At 43.4% G+C, this 16,008-nt stretch overlaps 1 protein-coding gene across 4 annotated transcripts in view; it reads right to left on the minus strand.

Moving 5' to 3' along the window:
* Positions 1 to 16,008, minus strand: part of GAS6 (growth arrest specific 6) — an 82,532-nt gene that overhangs the window by 40,439 nt on the left and 26,085 nt on the right. For all 4 annotated transcript variants that reach the window (XR_007357458.2, XM_048856084.2, XM_048856097.2 and 1 more), the window contains 4 exons: positions 8,560 to 8,682; positions 5,207 to 5,329; positions 1,444 to 1,569; positions 70 to 191 (listed from right to left, as the gene is read on the minus strand). Coding sequence is in view for 3 of the 4 variants with exons in the window: in XM_048856084.2 (XP_048712041.2) it covers positions 70 to 191; positions 1,444 to 1,569; positions 5,207 to 5,329; positions 8,560 to 8,682 (494 nt within the window). In the remaining variant the exon portion in view is untranslated. The remainder of the gene's footprint in view (positions 1 to 69; positions 192 to 1,443; positions 1,570 to 5,206; positions 5,330 to 8,559; positions 8,683 to 16,008) is intronic.

Below are 16,008 nucleotides of genomic sequence, written 5' to 3' on the forward strand. Positions count from 1 at the left end.
TTATTTAATCCAAGCATAATTATTTCAAAGCTTTTCGTTTTTCAGTTACTGAAATGAGAGATAAGATACCTCACAAGTGTTCATGTCCTGGGAAAGCTTAACTCTCCCTTTGCCATCACAGTGACAGGTGTAACTCCCTGGTGAATTGACACAGGTTTGCTCACAAAGTTTCTCTTCACATTCATTCACATCTATACACCACCAGCAAAGGGAAAGGGGGGACAATGAAAAATACTGATTAATTTTTTAAGCAAATGGTCTACAAACTGTATAATATTTTTGCCCTTCTATAGTGCCCGTCATTTGATGATCTCAAAGTGCTTAACACTCAGTAATTATCCCTCAACATCCCTCCAAGGTACAGAACTATTATTATCCCCATTTTACAGGTAAGGAATCTGATTTACAAATAAGTTCTGGCCGCCCAAAGTTACATAGTGAGTCCTGGAAAGGCTGAGAACAGAACCCTGACTCCTGGTCTGACCTGGTCTCCTGATTCATAGCCCTGTGCTCTAACTGCTAGACAATGCTTCCTCATAAGGCCAATTCTGGTACTCGTGCACTGAGTAGATCTTACTTGTTTTGGTAGCCCAGCTGTGATCAGCATGACAATTTGCATAATTGCTACTCAGTGTAATGACTGCAGAATTGGGTCCTTAATAAACAACAAGGAGCTGACAATACTAATGAGAGGTCTCCATTAATTTCTTTCCTCCTTTTGCATTTTCTCATTCACTTCAGAAATCCAGGGGGGAAAAAGTCACATTTGTGGCCCAAGGATATAGGTAGCTATTTTAAAAAGAAAGAAAGAAAGGAAAGAAGGAAAAAGAAGCCCTCGCACTTTATAAATCATAGAATATTAGGGTTGAAGAGACCTCAGGAGGTCCAATCCCCTGCTCAAAGCAGGACCAACACCCACTAAATCATCCCAGCCAAGGCTTTGTCAAGCCAGGCCTTAAAAACCTCTAAGGATGGAGGTTCCACCACCTCCCTAGGTAACCCATTCCAGTGCATAAAGGCTCATGTGAAATTCATGTCCTTACACTACTCAGACATAATGCTGGAGGCAACACTGGTCCTGGAACACTTACAGAGCTGTACACAGTCCTATTTACACAGGACTCCAAGCGCAGCTAAATACTACGAGAGATTTTTAAACAACAACTACTGCTCTGTAGTGTTCTGCCACTACAGATGGAAACAACACTATGAACAGATTTGTCTGGATCCCAACCAGATCTCTGCCTGTCAATACAAGAAGTCTTAGTTATTCTGTAGTTGCTCACAGGCACTGAAAAGCAACTGACCTACAGTGGTTAAATGATGAACTAAAAAGAACGGGAGATTAATAAAATGTACTGTACAATCCCATAGTGCTTTACATCATCACAGAACTTTATAAATGTTACCATGTAATTAATCCCATTATTTCCATGCACTTACCTTGACAAGACTTGCTTAAATTATCATATCTGTAGCCTGTATCACACAGACATGCATACGAGCTTATTAAATTTTTACAAAGAGCTTCTCCACAGATGCCTGTTGATACTGTGCATTCATCTATGTCTGCAAAACAAACAGTCAAACACACAGGGCTATTTCACATCAGTATCATTTCAATGTTTGCAAGTTTTGAGTATGGCAGGGTCAACTGTCTTCTCAGTTATTTAGCTAATTGAGAAGTTTACTAATATCCTTGAGAATCTGTCTACAGTGATGGTCTGCTAAATATTAAAGCTGTTCAGTGCCAGTAAGGAAGTGATTACAGGCTTCCCAAGAACAGCTGTTGGTTTCTCTTCAAGCCATTGGCTATCTTTGGAAGAGGAATGCAAAGTGACCCAGAGGGAAAACACTGAAAAAATAGACCCAGTTGCCAAGTTTGACAGGACTACAAACTGTGGAACAATAAGAAGCACACAGTCAGGAAGTGGAGGACCAGTTTTATTTTTGGTGACACAAATACAGATTTGAAACCCAAAATCAAAGAAACGTTATTTTAACAAATACAGGTTTCTCCTCTCCCCTGCTCTTCCTCTTTTTAACACACACAATTTCATAAAATGCATGTAATTTTTTAAAATTTTCAGCCTTTAACCATTTGTAATTCAATTTCAGTTACTTTATAAAATTCCCACATCTCTTTCAAACACCATCTCTCAAATTTCACCTAAAGCATATTATCATTTTAAAATTTATGATACCTGTGGCACATATATATTATTATTATTATACATCTGTCTTTAATAGCAAGGTTTTTTGTTCTATTGTCGTTGTGTTGGATTAATAAACCAACATTAAACAGAACATTTTCTTTTCGACACAAGGCGAACTTCACAGCTGGAATAATAGGTACAACTCATCAAAGTCAATGTGTCCCTTTGCACTATTGTGAATTGGGCCCAAAGGAGTGCATGTCTATAATCTAATCACCAAATTAGGCATCAGTTTAAGAGTACTGGGTGGTTCTGCTATAGGGAGGCATACTCCCCTTAGGTCCAGGGGTGGGGTGAGGAAAATAAGTCACTTTTCAGCAGGTGCTGGCGAATGTGGACAAAGTTGTTGTTTTAACGTGTGCTAGCAGATCAAGGTAAATACTAGGGAAGAGTTTATTGTCTACCTCGACCTGCTAACATATTAAAACTACAACTGCTTTGCCTGCCGTCACAAGGTACCATATAGTTCTCTATAAGCAAGCACCTTGATTCTCAAGGTGAAAATTCTAGAAAAAAACATATAAAACCAATCACGAGTCCTTATATGCCTGCTAGAAGTTTACCAGAGGTCACCCATCAGTCTTATGGGGCCTCAGTAGGCCAAGGTCCTTCCAAAAACCTTCCCAAGGATTGGGGCCCCCGCTTTGACAGAAACTCCTGTGTGTTTGCTGGATCAGCAAACAGCAAACATTCATGTCCCGATGGGGGAGTGGGATGACCCCCACAGGTGCGTAACCGTGAGTGTGTTTAAACCCATGCTATTTATCAAAAGTCCTCCTTTGTCTGTTTTTCTCTGCAGAAACCAGTTTGAACTAGTAGATGAGAATCTCCAGGTGGTGGTACTTCTCTAGAGGTGTTACAACCTTAGTGAATTTGCCTAATCACCCCCCACTGTTCTTAGTTTCTGTAGGAGCTGTGTCACCCGCCCCGATGGAATTACATACATAAACTTAATACAGTGAGAGCTCCCCAGAATACTGCAGGAAATTTCCATATTTTGTATTTATGTTTGGTTGATAAAGTTATTGTGCTGAAGCTTCTGCATATGCCGGGCTCTATTTCCTGTACTGTGTGTGTCGACCAAGGTTCTTATAAGCAGGGATGACTGAACTGTTATGAAATAAATTCTGTGCCAGCACGTTAAAAGGTTTATACATAATGTGTCTTTTGAATGGAGATAAATAGAGCTGAGGGCTTGGCCACTTGTGGTCATTAATGATCCCATGGCACAGCTTGCAAAAGAAGGGGATTTGAAATCTGGATTAGTTAAATTCTGCTGACATAACATTCACCCTGTAGCTTCAACTGGACATGATGTTCTGCTTCACTTTCTGTCCTAAACTGCTTTGTGACATTGCTGTCTGCCCTCACCAGGGCATTTCAACAGTTAATCTTAAATGAGATTATGCAAGGAAGACTGAAAGCTCCATTCTTTGCACTTTCACCTTCTGAATTTATTAGCTGCTGTACATACCCAGATTAAGAAAAAATAATATTAAGTTTAACAAACACCACAAAAAAAGAAAAGAAAACCAACAGGCTCTTATATTGCAATGCAATGAGACTGGGAATAATCATAACAACTCTTCTTGCCAACCCTTCTTCCTCTCAGTGTTGTCAGGATGTGAGGGCTGATCAGCTGGACCAATTTAGTACAATCCAACCCACAAATCTTCCGTGAATCACTCCCATGTTATGATGTTGCAGAAAAGTATGGTGTGACTACTGGCATGCCTAGGCATGTATTCCAAACTTGCACTACTGAATAAAATCCTAATAGGCTGCAGTTACTTGGGGAAAAAAACAAAATAAAAACCCAATTATTAAGAGTTTCTTTTGGCCTAACGATTAAAACACAACATTTGGTGTAAACTAACAGTATAAAACGTAATTGTCACAACTCCAAGTTTCCCAGGACTTGGTCTTGTATACTGCTGCTACCACCAAGCTTCTCATTTGGCAATTTTACCTCGGGACACCCCTCCCTCTGCTCCCTTCTTACAAGGACCCCAGGAGCAGGAGAGTGGTCCCGACAGCTACGGTAGGTGTTCTCTGAAGGCCACTGCATAAATCCCCATTCACCACAGCTCCACTCAGGACTGAATTAAGAGACCTGCGATTTATTATTTACAACATATATCTGTGAATGAACTCCAGTACTGATCAGCAGGATCACAGTCCTTTTCCAGCCCTGGAAAGAACAATTTCACCCCCCCACAGTTCAGGCTTCCTCTTCATAAGCCACAAAGTCTGATGTTCTCCCAGTCTGGTCTTACCATCACTCTTTAAGGAGCCCAGGCCTCGATCATCCCTGATAGATCAGTGTTTGAAGAAACCATTCTTGACATCCTCAGCCAGCTTGGACCAAACTGCCTACAGCCAGCAAATCTCCACCCATTCCTCCAATGGCCCCCTCCCACTGCTGACTGTCGAACACATAGGTGCCAACTCCGTGGATGCTCCGGGGCTGGAGCACCCACAGGGAACAATTCACGGGTGCCCTGCACACACCGGCAGCCAAGCTCCCCTCCTCTCCTTCCCCCCAAGCACGCCGTGTCCCCACTCCTCCCTATCCCACCCAGTGCTTCCCACCCTGCCACCGCCTAACAGCTGTTTGGCAGCGCTTAGGACTTTCCGGGCGGGAGGGGGAGGAGTGGGGACACTGCGCACTCAGGGGAGGAGGCAGACAAGAGGCAGGGCAGGGGCAGGGACTGGGCCGAGCACTCACCGGACAGAGGGGAAGACAGTGCCTATTGACTTCAACAAATATTCTAGGGTGGCTCCTAGCAAGCCAGGGGACCCTTACCAAGTCCTTAAGTTTCAAACCACTATCTCACTTCCACCCACACATTTTACCTCCCACCTACCTTATATCCAAAATAATATAAACATAACACATACCCTAATGTTGTCCACCGTGATCGAGAACTGCTAATCATTGACTTTAATGTAACAGCTAACCTGAAATTAAAGGTATACATTGATCTTACCTTCACATATTTTATTGTTTTTAAGAAGAGCATAGCCACTATAGCATGAACAGCGGTAACTGCCTGGGTTGTTGAGACAGACTTGGTTACAGCCACCATTCTGCACACTGCATTCATTAATATCTAGATATCAAGAGATGGAAGAACAATTGTTATGTGTAGAAACAGCTTCAAAAACGTGCATACCAACTCAAATACACACACACACACACACACTTACTTATTTATTGCACCTAGGATCTTCGACAACCACTACTGAAATGTATGCAAACAGGTATGTGTGTCTTTACTCCTGGGAATCATCCTAATGAAGCTGATGGTACTATCGCCACGAGTAAAGTAACTCCCATATGTGTTTGCAGGAGCAGACCTGATGTTCATATAGCATCCTGAGCCACATCTGGGAAGGGATCTTTATACTCAAAATTTAAACAACAGTATGATCAATGCAGTGTTATTGTAGCCGTACTGGTCCCAGGATAGTACAGACAAGGTGGGTGAGATAATATCTTTTACTGGACTAATTTCTGCTGGTGAGAGAGACAGGCTTCCGAGTTACACAGAGCTCTTCTTGGGGTCTGGGAAATGTACTCAGAGTGTCAAAGCTAAGGTGGAACGTTCCACAAGGTGGAACGGATTGTGCAGCATAAATAGTTAACACATATTTCAAGGAACCATTCAAGGTGAAATGGCCTCTTAACTCCCCTCCAGTCATAGGGGGAAAGGAAAGGAGAGGAGAAAAAAGATAAGGAGGGGGAGGGGTTGTTAGTGGGTTACAGATTGTAGTACTAAGCCATAAAACCAGTGTGTCTATTCAGTCCATGATCTTTAGTGTCTAGCAAAGTTCTGAGGTTAAGCTCCCAGAATTGTCTTTGGAAGGTGTGCAGATTTCCTTTGAGAATGAGGAATGATAGGTCAGATATAGAGTGATCACTCTGTAAAGTATTCACGCACAGGTGATACGATGTTTTTGTCTTTTGTCACTGTTCTGTGTGAGTTCATTTGAGAGAGTGTAGTGACTGTCTCGTTTCACCCACATATTTATGGGCACATTTAGGACACTGGATGAGGTACACCACACGTTGTGATAGGCATGTGTAAGACCTATGAACCTTGAAAGGTGTGTTGTAAGGAGCGTTGGTCATCGTAGCAGTGGAGAAAGGTCTACAGATTTTGCATATATTCTGACAGGATCTGGTGCCTCTTTGAGTTGGTGTATACTGGCCTGTGGGGAGCTTGGAGAGGCTCAGCGGGTTGTTTGAAGGCCAGAAGAGGGGGTTCCAGAAAAAATTCTTTCAGGGTGTAATCCCATCGAGTATGGGTTGTAACTCTTTAATGATACCCCGTACAGGTTCCAATGTGGAGTAGTAGGCGAGAACTATGGGTGTACAGTCAGAGGGGATTTTATCTCTGTATTGAAGCCAGTTCTCTTGAGGTATTTAGGTGGACCATTCCATGATGCAATCTACTTATCTGGTGGAGTGTGCTTGTTTGGTGAAGGCAGTTTTAAGTGTGTTAAGGTGTATATCCTGGACTTTCTCCTCAGAGCATATTCTGTGGTATCTGAATGCCTCGCTGCAGAAAGCAAATGTCTTGGTGTGTTTGGGATGGTTACTAGATCTGTGAAGGGTGTGGTGATCTGTGGGTTTCTTGTATATAGCTGTCTGCAGGGTTCCATTGTTGAAGCTAATTGTGGTGTCCAGAAAGTTGATGCTAGTAAGTGAGAGTGTTCTAGAGAGAGTTGAATGGATGGGTGGTGATTGTTGAAGTTGTGGTAGAAATCTATGAGTGAGTTTAGGTTGTCTGTCCAGAGGATGAAAACATCATTGCTGTATCTCAGGAATATCATTGGTTCTGTGGTACATTTGTTCAGAAATTCTTTTTCAAGGTGGCCCATGAAGAGGTTGGCATATCGGGGAGCCATCCTAGTACCCACAGCTGTTCCCATGGTTTAGAACAGTGTTTGCTGTTGAATGTAAAATTGTCATGGGTGAAGATGAAATGGAGGAGTTTGGTGATGTGTCTGGGGTGCATGGCTGAGTGTTGTCCATTATCTTGTAGATATCTGAGACAGGCAGCGATGCAGTCATTGTGAGGGTTATTGGGATACAGGGAGGTGACGTCCATGGTGGCAAGGATGATGTTCTGAGGGAGGTTATTAATGTTGCTGAGTTTCTGGTGGAAATCGGTTGTGTTCTGGAAGAAGCTGGCCCTTTGGAGTGATTTGAGGATGGTTTTTATGAATCCAGATATTCCTTCAGTAAGGTGTTGTGGCCAGACATGATGGGTCTGCCCAGGTTCCCTTGTTTGTGTATCTTGAGAAGCATATAGAAGGTCCTTGCGGTGGGTTCATGTGGGATGAGGTTGTAGGCAGTCCCCTTAGCTGTGACACTGAGTACATTACCCAGACCCAAGGAAAAGCCCTGTGTAAGCTCGAAATCTTGTCTCTTTCACCAGCAGAAGTTGGTCTAGTCAAAGGTATTACCTCACCCAACTTGTGTCTCTAGATGATCAAGACAATGGAAGAGACATTGAGTAAAAAAACAAAACATTATTGCCGTTGCTGAGCTTACAGAGCTGCACAAATCAATTCACGAACAAATTTCACAACATTTTTAAAATAAAATATTTGTGAATAATTCCACCACTCTGCACAATATTCCCACAGCTCTACAGGAAGCTCAGGTTCAGTTCCCTTATGAGATCTCCTGCTGCCTGGGCCAGCATGATTGTGAGCTAGCAGCATATGATCTCAAATGAATCTTAATTAATCCTTGCAGCCAGTAAAGTGATGGCTCTGATGAAAGGCCTGAAAGGAGCAGAAACCAGTAATCAGAGAGAGCTGGGGAAACCTCTGTATGCTACAAATGACATGGCAAACCTCACAGGAAAACCTCCCATTTATACAACCAGCAAACCCTTATTCAAGCAAGTAGTTCTTATGTGAGTAGCCCCAATAAAGTCAATATGAATCCTCACTGGGATTTCAGTAGTCTTTGTATCAGGTCCTCTATAAATAAGGGTATCCAGGATCAACCCTATACACAATTAGCTTTCTTTTTTAAAATGTCATTTTATACAGTTATGTGCTTCATACAGGACTTTTTTTTTTTTTGTAGGTGGGGGCAGTGTCCCTGAATGATGTGTAAACCAAAGTTCAATGCTATGGCAATTGTGAATTATGTAACCGTGGGGAAGGGATAAATACTGGAGTTTGGCATCAATGACTATTTACAAGTGCACTGAATAACAGTTCAAGTAAATGTATGAGGTATAAAAACATTGTACATGACAGACAATCCTGTATTACCTGGTCATCAGAAGTCATTAAGAAATAAACCAAATATAACTACCTTGTTCACATTTTCGCCCACGCCAACCACGTCTGCAATGACAAAAGAAGTCACCCTTTAGATCTTCACATATTTCAGTCCCCTCTTTCTGGCAAGGGTAAGGAGAACACTGATTTGGTAAATCTGGTTAAAAAAAAAGAACAAAACACCACATTGAACTCTCAGCTTGTTTTCCTGCCTCTGTCAAAATCAAGACATTTTAGGAATACTGGAATTACTATCAGAAATACAGGTGATTGGCGCAACAGACAGAGGCTTCATAGTGCTACTGTACTGAATTATCCTTCTGTGTCAGGATTTATGCAATGCCACCTTAGTAACAATCAGCAAAAGCACTGAAGTTGAAGCACACCTTATTAAAAATGGGAGGAAGTTTCTTCCATGACGGGCAAGGGTCCCTACATTTTGGAACCGATGACCCCCAGCTTGGCAAAAATAGCCCAAATTTGCTGACTTTTAGGGAACACAGAAAAGCCCATCTACTCTCCCAGGCTTTTGAGGGAAAGGGGGGCATGAAGAGGGTCAGTGTTGGAGGAAAGAGGGGGGGATTGGTGGTTGGCTGTTGGGGTGAGGTTATCAGACCGATAGGTTTGTTTTAGTAAAGGCTGTATTTTACATAGCTATCAAAACATCCATGAGTACACACTTTTGTAGAAATCATAAGGAAAAAAGGAAGAAAAAAAAAAGACTGATGTACTACTAATAAAATAACTTCAAACCTCTAGTCTATAGACCGTAAAATGTTCCTAACCAGACAAGGCTGAATAAAGTTGAATGTCAGCCGATTCTACCACTGTTTTTCAAGCAGAACTCCAATTGATGTCAGTGGGAGCTCTATATGTGAAATGACATCACATATAGCCTTTATAGCTGATACTATTGTACACATCAGCAATATTTCCGCACAAGACAGCAGTCAACCAGTTCAGGATGGATTTTTAAATCAAAAACCAAACTGTTAACTTGACTGTTCTCACAAGGTGAAATTCACCCATTCAGGTACAAAACCAAAAAGTTATAAGGCTGCATACCAGGAACTAAGTGGAGGTGGAATAGGCCCCTATAAAATCCATTGGCAGCCCCTCTTCAAATGTTGTAATACACAATAAGTAGGACCCTACCAAATTCATGGTCATGAAAAATGCATCACGGACCATGAAATCTTATCTCCCCCATGAAATCTTGCACACAGCAGGTGGCTCCTAGCCTGTGCAGGGCTCCAGCTGCTAGTCCCGGCTGGGGATGGGCAGGGAAGAGACTTCCTCTTCCCCTACAGGGACTGCTCCCGAGGTGGGTCAGACCCACCTCCAAAATCTCCCCTTGCTGCAGAAAGCTCGGGTGACTCCAGCTGTCACCTGCTGACTCTCTCTCTCACACACACACACACACAGGCTGTGGCACTAGCTGTCAGCCCCCAACTCGTGCAGTAGCCTGCCGGGAGAACCGGACATATGGTAACCCACCCCCCCCCATACCCTGCAACACTCACTTCTGTGCTGCTGCCGGAGGTGCTGCTAGCGTCAGAGCTGGGTGCCGGGCCAGCAGCCTTCCTCTCCGGCTCCCCAGCTCTGAAGGCCGCAGCAGAGCAGAAGTAAGGGTGACAATCCCAGAACCCCCCTACAGTAGCCTTGCGACCCTCCCACCCTGACCGCCTTTTGGGAAGAATTAGTAGGGGAAGCAAAAGTGGATGGGAACCTGGGAGGCAGTGACCATGAGATGGTCGAGTTCAGGATCCTGACACAGGGAAGAAAAGAGAACAGCAGAATACGGACCCTGGACTTCAGAAAAGCAGACTTTGACTCCTTCAGGGAACTGATGGGCAGGATCCCCTGGGAGAATAACATGAGGGGGAAAGGAGTCCAGGAGAGCTGGCTGTATTTTAAAGAATCCTTATTAAGGTTACAGGGGCAAACCATCCCAATGTGTAGAAAGAATAGTAAATATGGCAGGCAACCAGCTTGGCTCAACAGTGAAATCCTTGCTGATCTTAAACACAAAAAAGAAGCTTACAAGAAGTGGAAGATTGGACAAATGACCAGGGAGGAGTATAAAAATATTGCTCGGGCATGCAGGAGTGAAATCAGGAAGGCCAAATCACACCTAGAGTTGCAGCTAGCAAGAGATGTTAAGAGTAACAAGAAGGGTTTTTTCAGGTATGTTAGCAACAAGAAGAAAGTCAAGGAAAGTGTGGGCCCCTTACTAAATGATGGGGGCAACCTAGTGAGAGAGGATGTGGAAAAAGCGAACGTACTCATTGCTCTTTTTGCCTGTGTCTTCACAAACAAGGTCAGCCCCCAGACTACTGCACTGGGCAGCACAGCATGGGGAGAAGGTGACCAGCCCTCTGTGGAGAAAGAAGTGGTTTGGGACTATTTAGCAAAGCTGGATGTGCACAAGTCCATGGGGCCGGATGCGTTGCATCAGAGAGTGCTAAAGGAGTTGGCGGATGTGATTGCAGAGCCATTGTCCATTATCTATGAAAATTCATGGCGATCCGGGGAAGTCCCGGACAACTGGAAAAAGGCTAATGTAGTTCCCATCTTTAAAAAAGGGAAGAAGGAGGATCCTGGGAACTACAGACCAGTCAGCCTCACTTCAGTCCCCAGAAAAATCATGAAGTAGGTCCTCAAGGAATCAATTCTGAAGCACTTAGATGAGGGGAAAGTGATCAGGAACAGTCAGCATGGATTCACCAAGGGCAAGTCATGCCTGACTAATCTAATTGCCTTCTATGACGAGATAACTGGTTCTGTGGATGAAGAGAAAGCAGTGGACATGGTGTTCCTTGATTTTAGCAAAGCTTTTTTGACACAGTCTCCCACAGTATTCTTGTCAGCAAGTTAAAGAAGTATGGGCTGGATGAATGCACTATAAGGTGGGTAGAAAATTGGCTAGATTGTCGGGCTCAATGGGTAGTGATCAATGGCTCCAAGTCTAGTTGGCAGCCAGTATCAAGTGGAGTGCCCCAGGGGTCGGTCCTGGGGCTGGTTTTGTTCAATATCTTCATAATTGATCTGGAGGATGGTGTGGATTGCACCCTCAGCAAGTTTGCAGACGACACTAAACTGGGAGGAGTGGTAGATACAGTGGAGGGTAGGGATAGGATACAGAGGGCCCTAGACAAACTGGAGGATTGGGCCAAAAGAAATCTAATGAGGTTCAACAAGGACAAGTGCAGAGTCCTGCACTTAGGACAGAAGAATCCAATGCACCACTACAGACTAGGGACCAAATGGCTAGGCAGCAGTTCTGCAGAAAAGGACCTAGGGGTTACAGTGGACGAGAAGCTGGATATGAGTCAACAGTGTGCCCTTGTAGCCAAGAAGGCCAATGGCATTTTGGGATGTATAAGTAGGGGCATTGCCAGCAGATCTAGGGACGTGATTGTTCTCCTCTATTCGACATTGGTGAGGCCTCATCTGGAGTACTGTGTCCAGTTTTGGGCCCCACACTGCAAGAAGGATGTGGAAAAATTAGAGAGAGTCCAGCGGAGGGCAACAAAAAAGATTAGGGGACTGGAACACATGACTTACGAGGAGAGGCTGAGGGAACTGGGATCATGTAGTCTACAGAAGAGAAGAATGAGGGGGGATTTGATAGCTGCTTTCAACTACCTGAAAGGGGGTTCCAAAGAGGATGGATCTAGACTATTCTCAGTGGTAGCGGATGACAGGACAAGGAGTAATGGTCTCAAGTTGCAGTGGGGGAGATTTAGGTTGGATATTAGGAAAAACTTTTTCACTAGGAGGGTGGTGAAACACTGGAATGTGTTACCTAGGGAGGTGGTGGAATCTCCTTCCTTAGAAGTTTTTAAGGTCAGGCTTGACAAAGCCCTGGCTGGGATGATTTAATTGGGGATCGGTCCTGCTTTGAGCAGAGGGTTGGACTAGATGACCTCCTGAGGTCCCTTCCAACCCTGATATTCTATGATTCTATGACCCCCCAGGGTTACACCACCATGAAATTTCCGATGTGAACATCTGAAAATGTGAAACTGACTAATTTTAAAACCTCCTGGCTGTGAAATTGACCAAAATGGAACAGGAATTTGGTAGGGCCCAAAGAATAATGCCCTTTATGCAGGTGCTTTGGGCTACTGGATCTTCATAAACACACATCCCATGGGACCTTTTCAAAACCTGCCCCTTCGCATCAGCATATCTGGAACAGATGTAGAGACCACCCATTCCCATCCAGACAGTAGAAAGGCCCACACACAGAGAGGGTTTTCTACATGAATTTTAGCCACAGTGCAATCTGCAGGACCATCAGACTTGGCAAAAACTATTAAAATACTGTTGCATATTATAATTCTTCATTGACTCCGTCTTCGCTTTGAGCTGGATTGCTTTTTTTTTTTTTTTAAAGTAGTTTCACAGCTCAGCTTGGATTTGCAGGCTAAAAGTGCTGGAATTTCTATTACTGTTGGTTCACTTCAGTTTAATGCAACAAGGAGGAGTCTATAAAAAAAGTTCAAATACAATCAGGACAAGCAATGCATAACAAATGTATGTAAAAGGGGTGCCATTAAAATCTGGACATTAACCTCCTGCAGTATATAAATGCACAATGATGGGTTTGAGACATTCCCCATTCTAAGTGGAAACAATATCACAAATCATGGGACAAAAGGTAATTACTTCAGTGAACAAAAACGTTGGAATCTTTACGGTGCCCGCTGCAAGCATTAGCACTATTATAAAGGCTCCAATCAGGATTGGGTGCCCACACTGCAGGACATTGTACAAACACACAAGAAGAGAGAGTCCTTACCCCAGAGAACTTACAATTCATGGTCCCAATCTTGCAATTTACAATGCTTGAGGTGTCCCATGCATGGCCAGGTAGCTAGTGCTTGGCGGTAGCAGGGTTGCAGAGCTAGGATTCCCTGCTTCCCCTTTGGGGTACCTTATGCCCCCAGGACACTAAGGAACACCCCACACTGCATATCCGTTCAAGGCCTGGACAGACTGCAGCCAACAGTGTTTAGAGAAAACAATGTAAGTAGTTTCACAATGCCCACTCTGGCCTCATCCTGCAATCAGGGCGGATGGACTCTTATGACTGAGCAGAACCCCAGTGAAGCAAACAGAGCTCCAAACAGATCAACGGCCCACCACGATCAGAGCCTATGCTGTGACAATAAATGCCCTCCACATAGGGCCAAAGCCTTGTTCAGCCAGAAATCTACTGATTTAAATGACAAAAATGCTCATAGTGCTAATACTTACCCCCTTCTTTGTAAAGTAATTTGAGAACCTTTGATAAAAAGTACTTTAAAAGTAAGAGCAAAGCGTTAGGGGATGGTTTTTGTTGTTGTTTACTTGTTTGCTTTTTTAGTATTACTGCAAGCACCACTGGCAATGTTTCCTTGTAAAATGCTTTATAATTGTTCACTCGTCCCTTCCTTCCCTCATCCCCCAAGTAGAAACTGGCCTATGCCATGAATTGCAGATAAGTCAGCTTAGAACAAAAACAGTTATGCTTACTGGGAGCCAAAAACCTATGTAAACATATTATTTTTGGAGTAGGAGGCAATTGGACTGGTGCACTACATGCAATAACAATAAATAACAATGTGCCTTTTGTCAGAGGATCCCAAAGTCCTTTTACAAAGCTAAGTATCATTACGACTATTTTACATATCAGAAAAGTGAGGCACCGAGGTAAAGGCCAACATTTTCAAAATGACCAACTGATTTTGGGTGCTCAGCTTGAGAGATCTATGGCTTTACTTTCAGAAAAAGAAAAGGAGTACTTGTGGCACCTTAGAGACTAACCAATTTATTTGAGCATGAGCTTTCGTGAGCCACAGCTCACTTCATCAGATGTTTACCGTGGAAACTGCAGCAGACTTTATATACACACAGAAATCATGAAACAATACCTCCTCCCACCCCACTGTCCTGCTGGTAATAGCTTATCTAAAGTGATCAACAGGTGGGCCATTTCCAGCACAAATCCAGGTTTTCTCACCCTCCACCCCCCCACACAAATTCACTCTCCTGCTGGTGCTAGCCCATCCAAAGTGACAACTCTTTACATAATCAAGTCGGGCTATTTCCTGCATAGATCAAGGTTTTCTCACATCCCCCCCACCCCACTCCAGCTGAAGGTAAGCACATCTTAACATCAGACCCTAGATGTCTCAAGTTGGACACACTACATTAATGGCCATTTTTGAAAAACCTGGCCTTAGTTACTTGACCATAATAATATAGCAAATTAGTAGCACAGTGGGGGAATAAAAAAAAAAAAAAATTCTCTCCTGACTTTATTCTCTGCACTAATCACTGTTTGTCTCCAGTAAAGGTTGATGATATTGCTGAATACTTCTACCATTACAGCCAGACTGCTGAAAACCTATCAGGAGAGACACCTTATTTTTACCCATTGTAAATCAAGATCACTGCCAGGATGTTCCCAGGCAGCACATTTAGGTCAAATATCACTGACTTCGCTTTCCTCTCTCACCTCTAGTACAGTTACAAAATGTCTGCTATGTCCAGCAAGAGTGTGTATAAATTAAGGAGAAAACCGGAAGGATTCTTCATCCACCGGTTCTGATGAGACTAATGATTGGGCCATCCCTTGACAATTATTTTCTTAAATGTGCTCTGTGTGCATGCGTATGTGTATTATGGGGGGATGGATAGTGTTACCTCATCTTCCTATTTTGATGACAAGTCTGGTCAGACTGCTCAGCTACAGAGGACATAAGATTTTGGGTTAGGTATTTCACAACTAAGTGAATGTTTTCCTTTGTCAGAATAATGGGAACTGCATTTCTCTCATCTTACTCTCTTTGATCTTGAAGGCATGCCTTTGAAACAGTTTACTTTGAAAAACTTTTTAAAAAACATACTTTTAATGATGCAGACAAAGCAAATCCCTTTGCCATATTTTGGAAGCATTTACAGCACAGTGGTATTTGGTTACTGCTCAATGAACATTTTAGAAAGATTCCCAGGGATTGTCTACAGGGGGAAAACAGCATGGGACAACTACTGCAGAACAGCTATTCTGCACTAGCACCCCATGTGGGTACTCTTACTCCACAGTAAGGGAGTGGCTACACTTTCAATGCCACCGCTTCCACTGTAGCACTTAGTGAAGACATCGCCTACATTGACAGAGCTTCTCCCATCAGCACAGGTATTCCACCTCCCCGAGAGGCAGTAGCTATGTCAACAGGAGAAGCCCTCCTATCATTAGAGCACTGTCTACACCGGGGGTTAGGTTGGTATAACTATGTCACTCAGGAATATGGATTTTCCACACACCTGGGCGATGTAGTTATACTGACATAAATTCGTAATGTAGACCAGGGCTAAGAGTGCTTTTGTATGATCTTAATCCGCTCTGGAAGTGGATTAAGCAAACCATACAAGGCACTATTGGAGGGGAATAAGAGTATCCACATGCAGAGTTAGGCCTGGTCCACACTGC

Source organism: Caretta caretta, chromosome 1 (genome assembly GCF_965140235.1).
Source record: "Caretta caretta isolate rCarCar2 chromosome 1, rCarCar1.hap1, whole genome shotgun sequence".
Taxonomy (NCBI): domain Eukaryota; kingdom Metazoa; phylum Chordata; order Testudines; family Cheloniidae; genus Caretta; species Caretta caretta.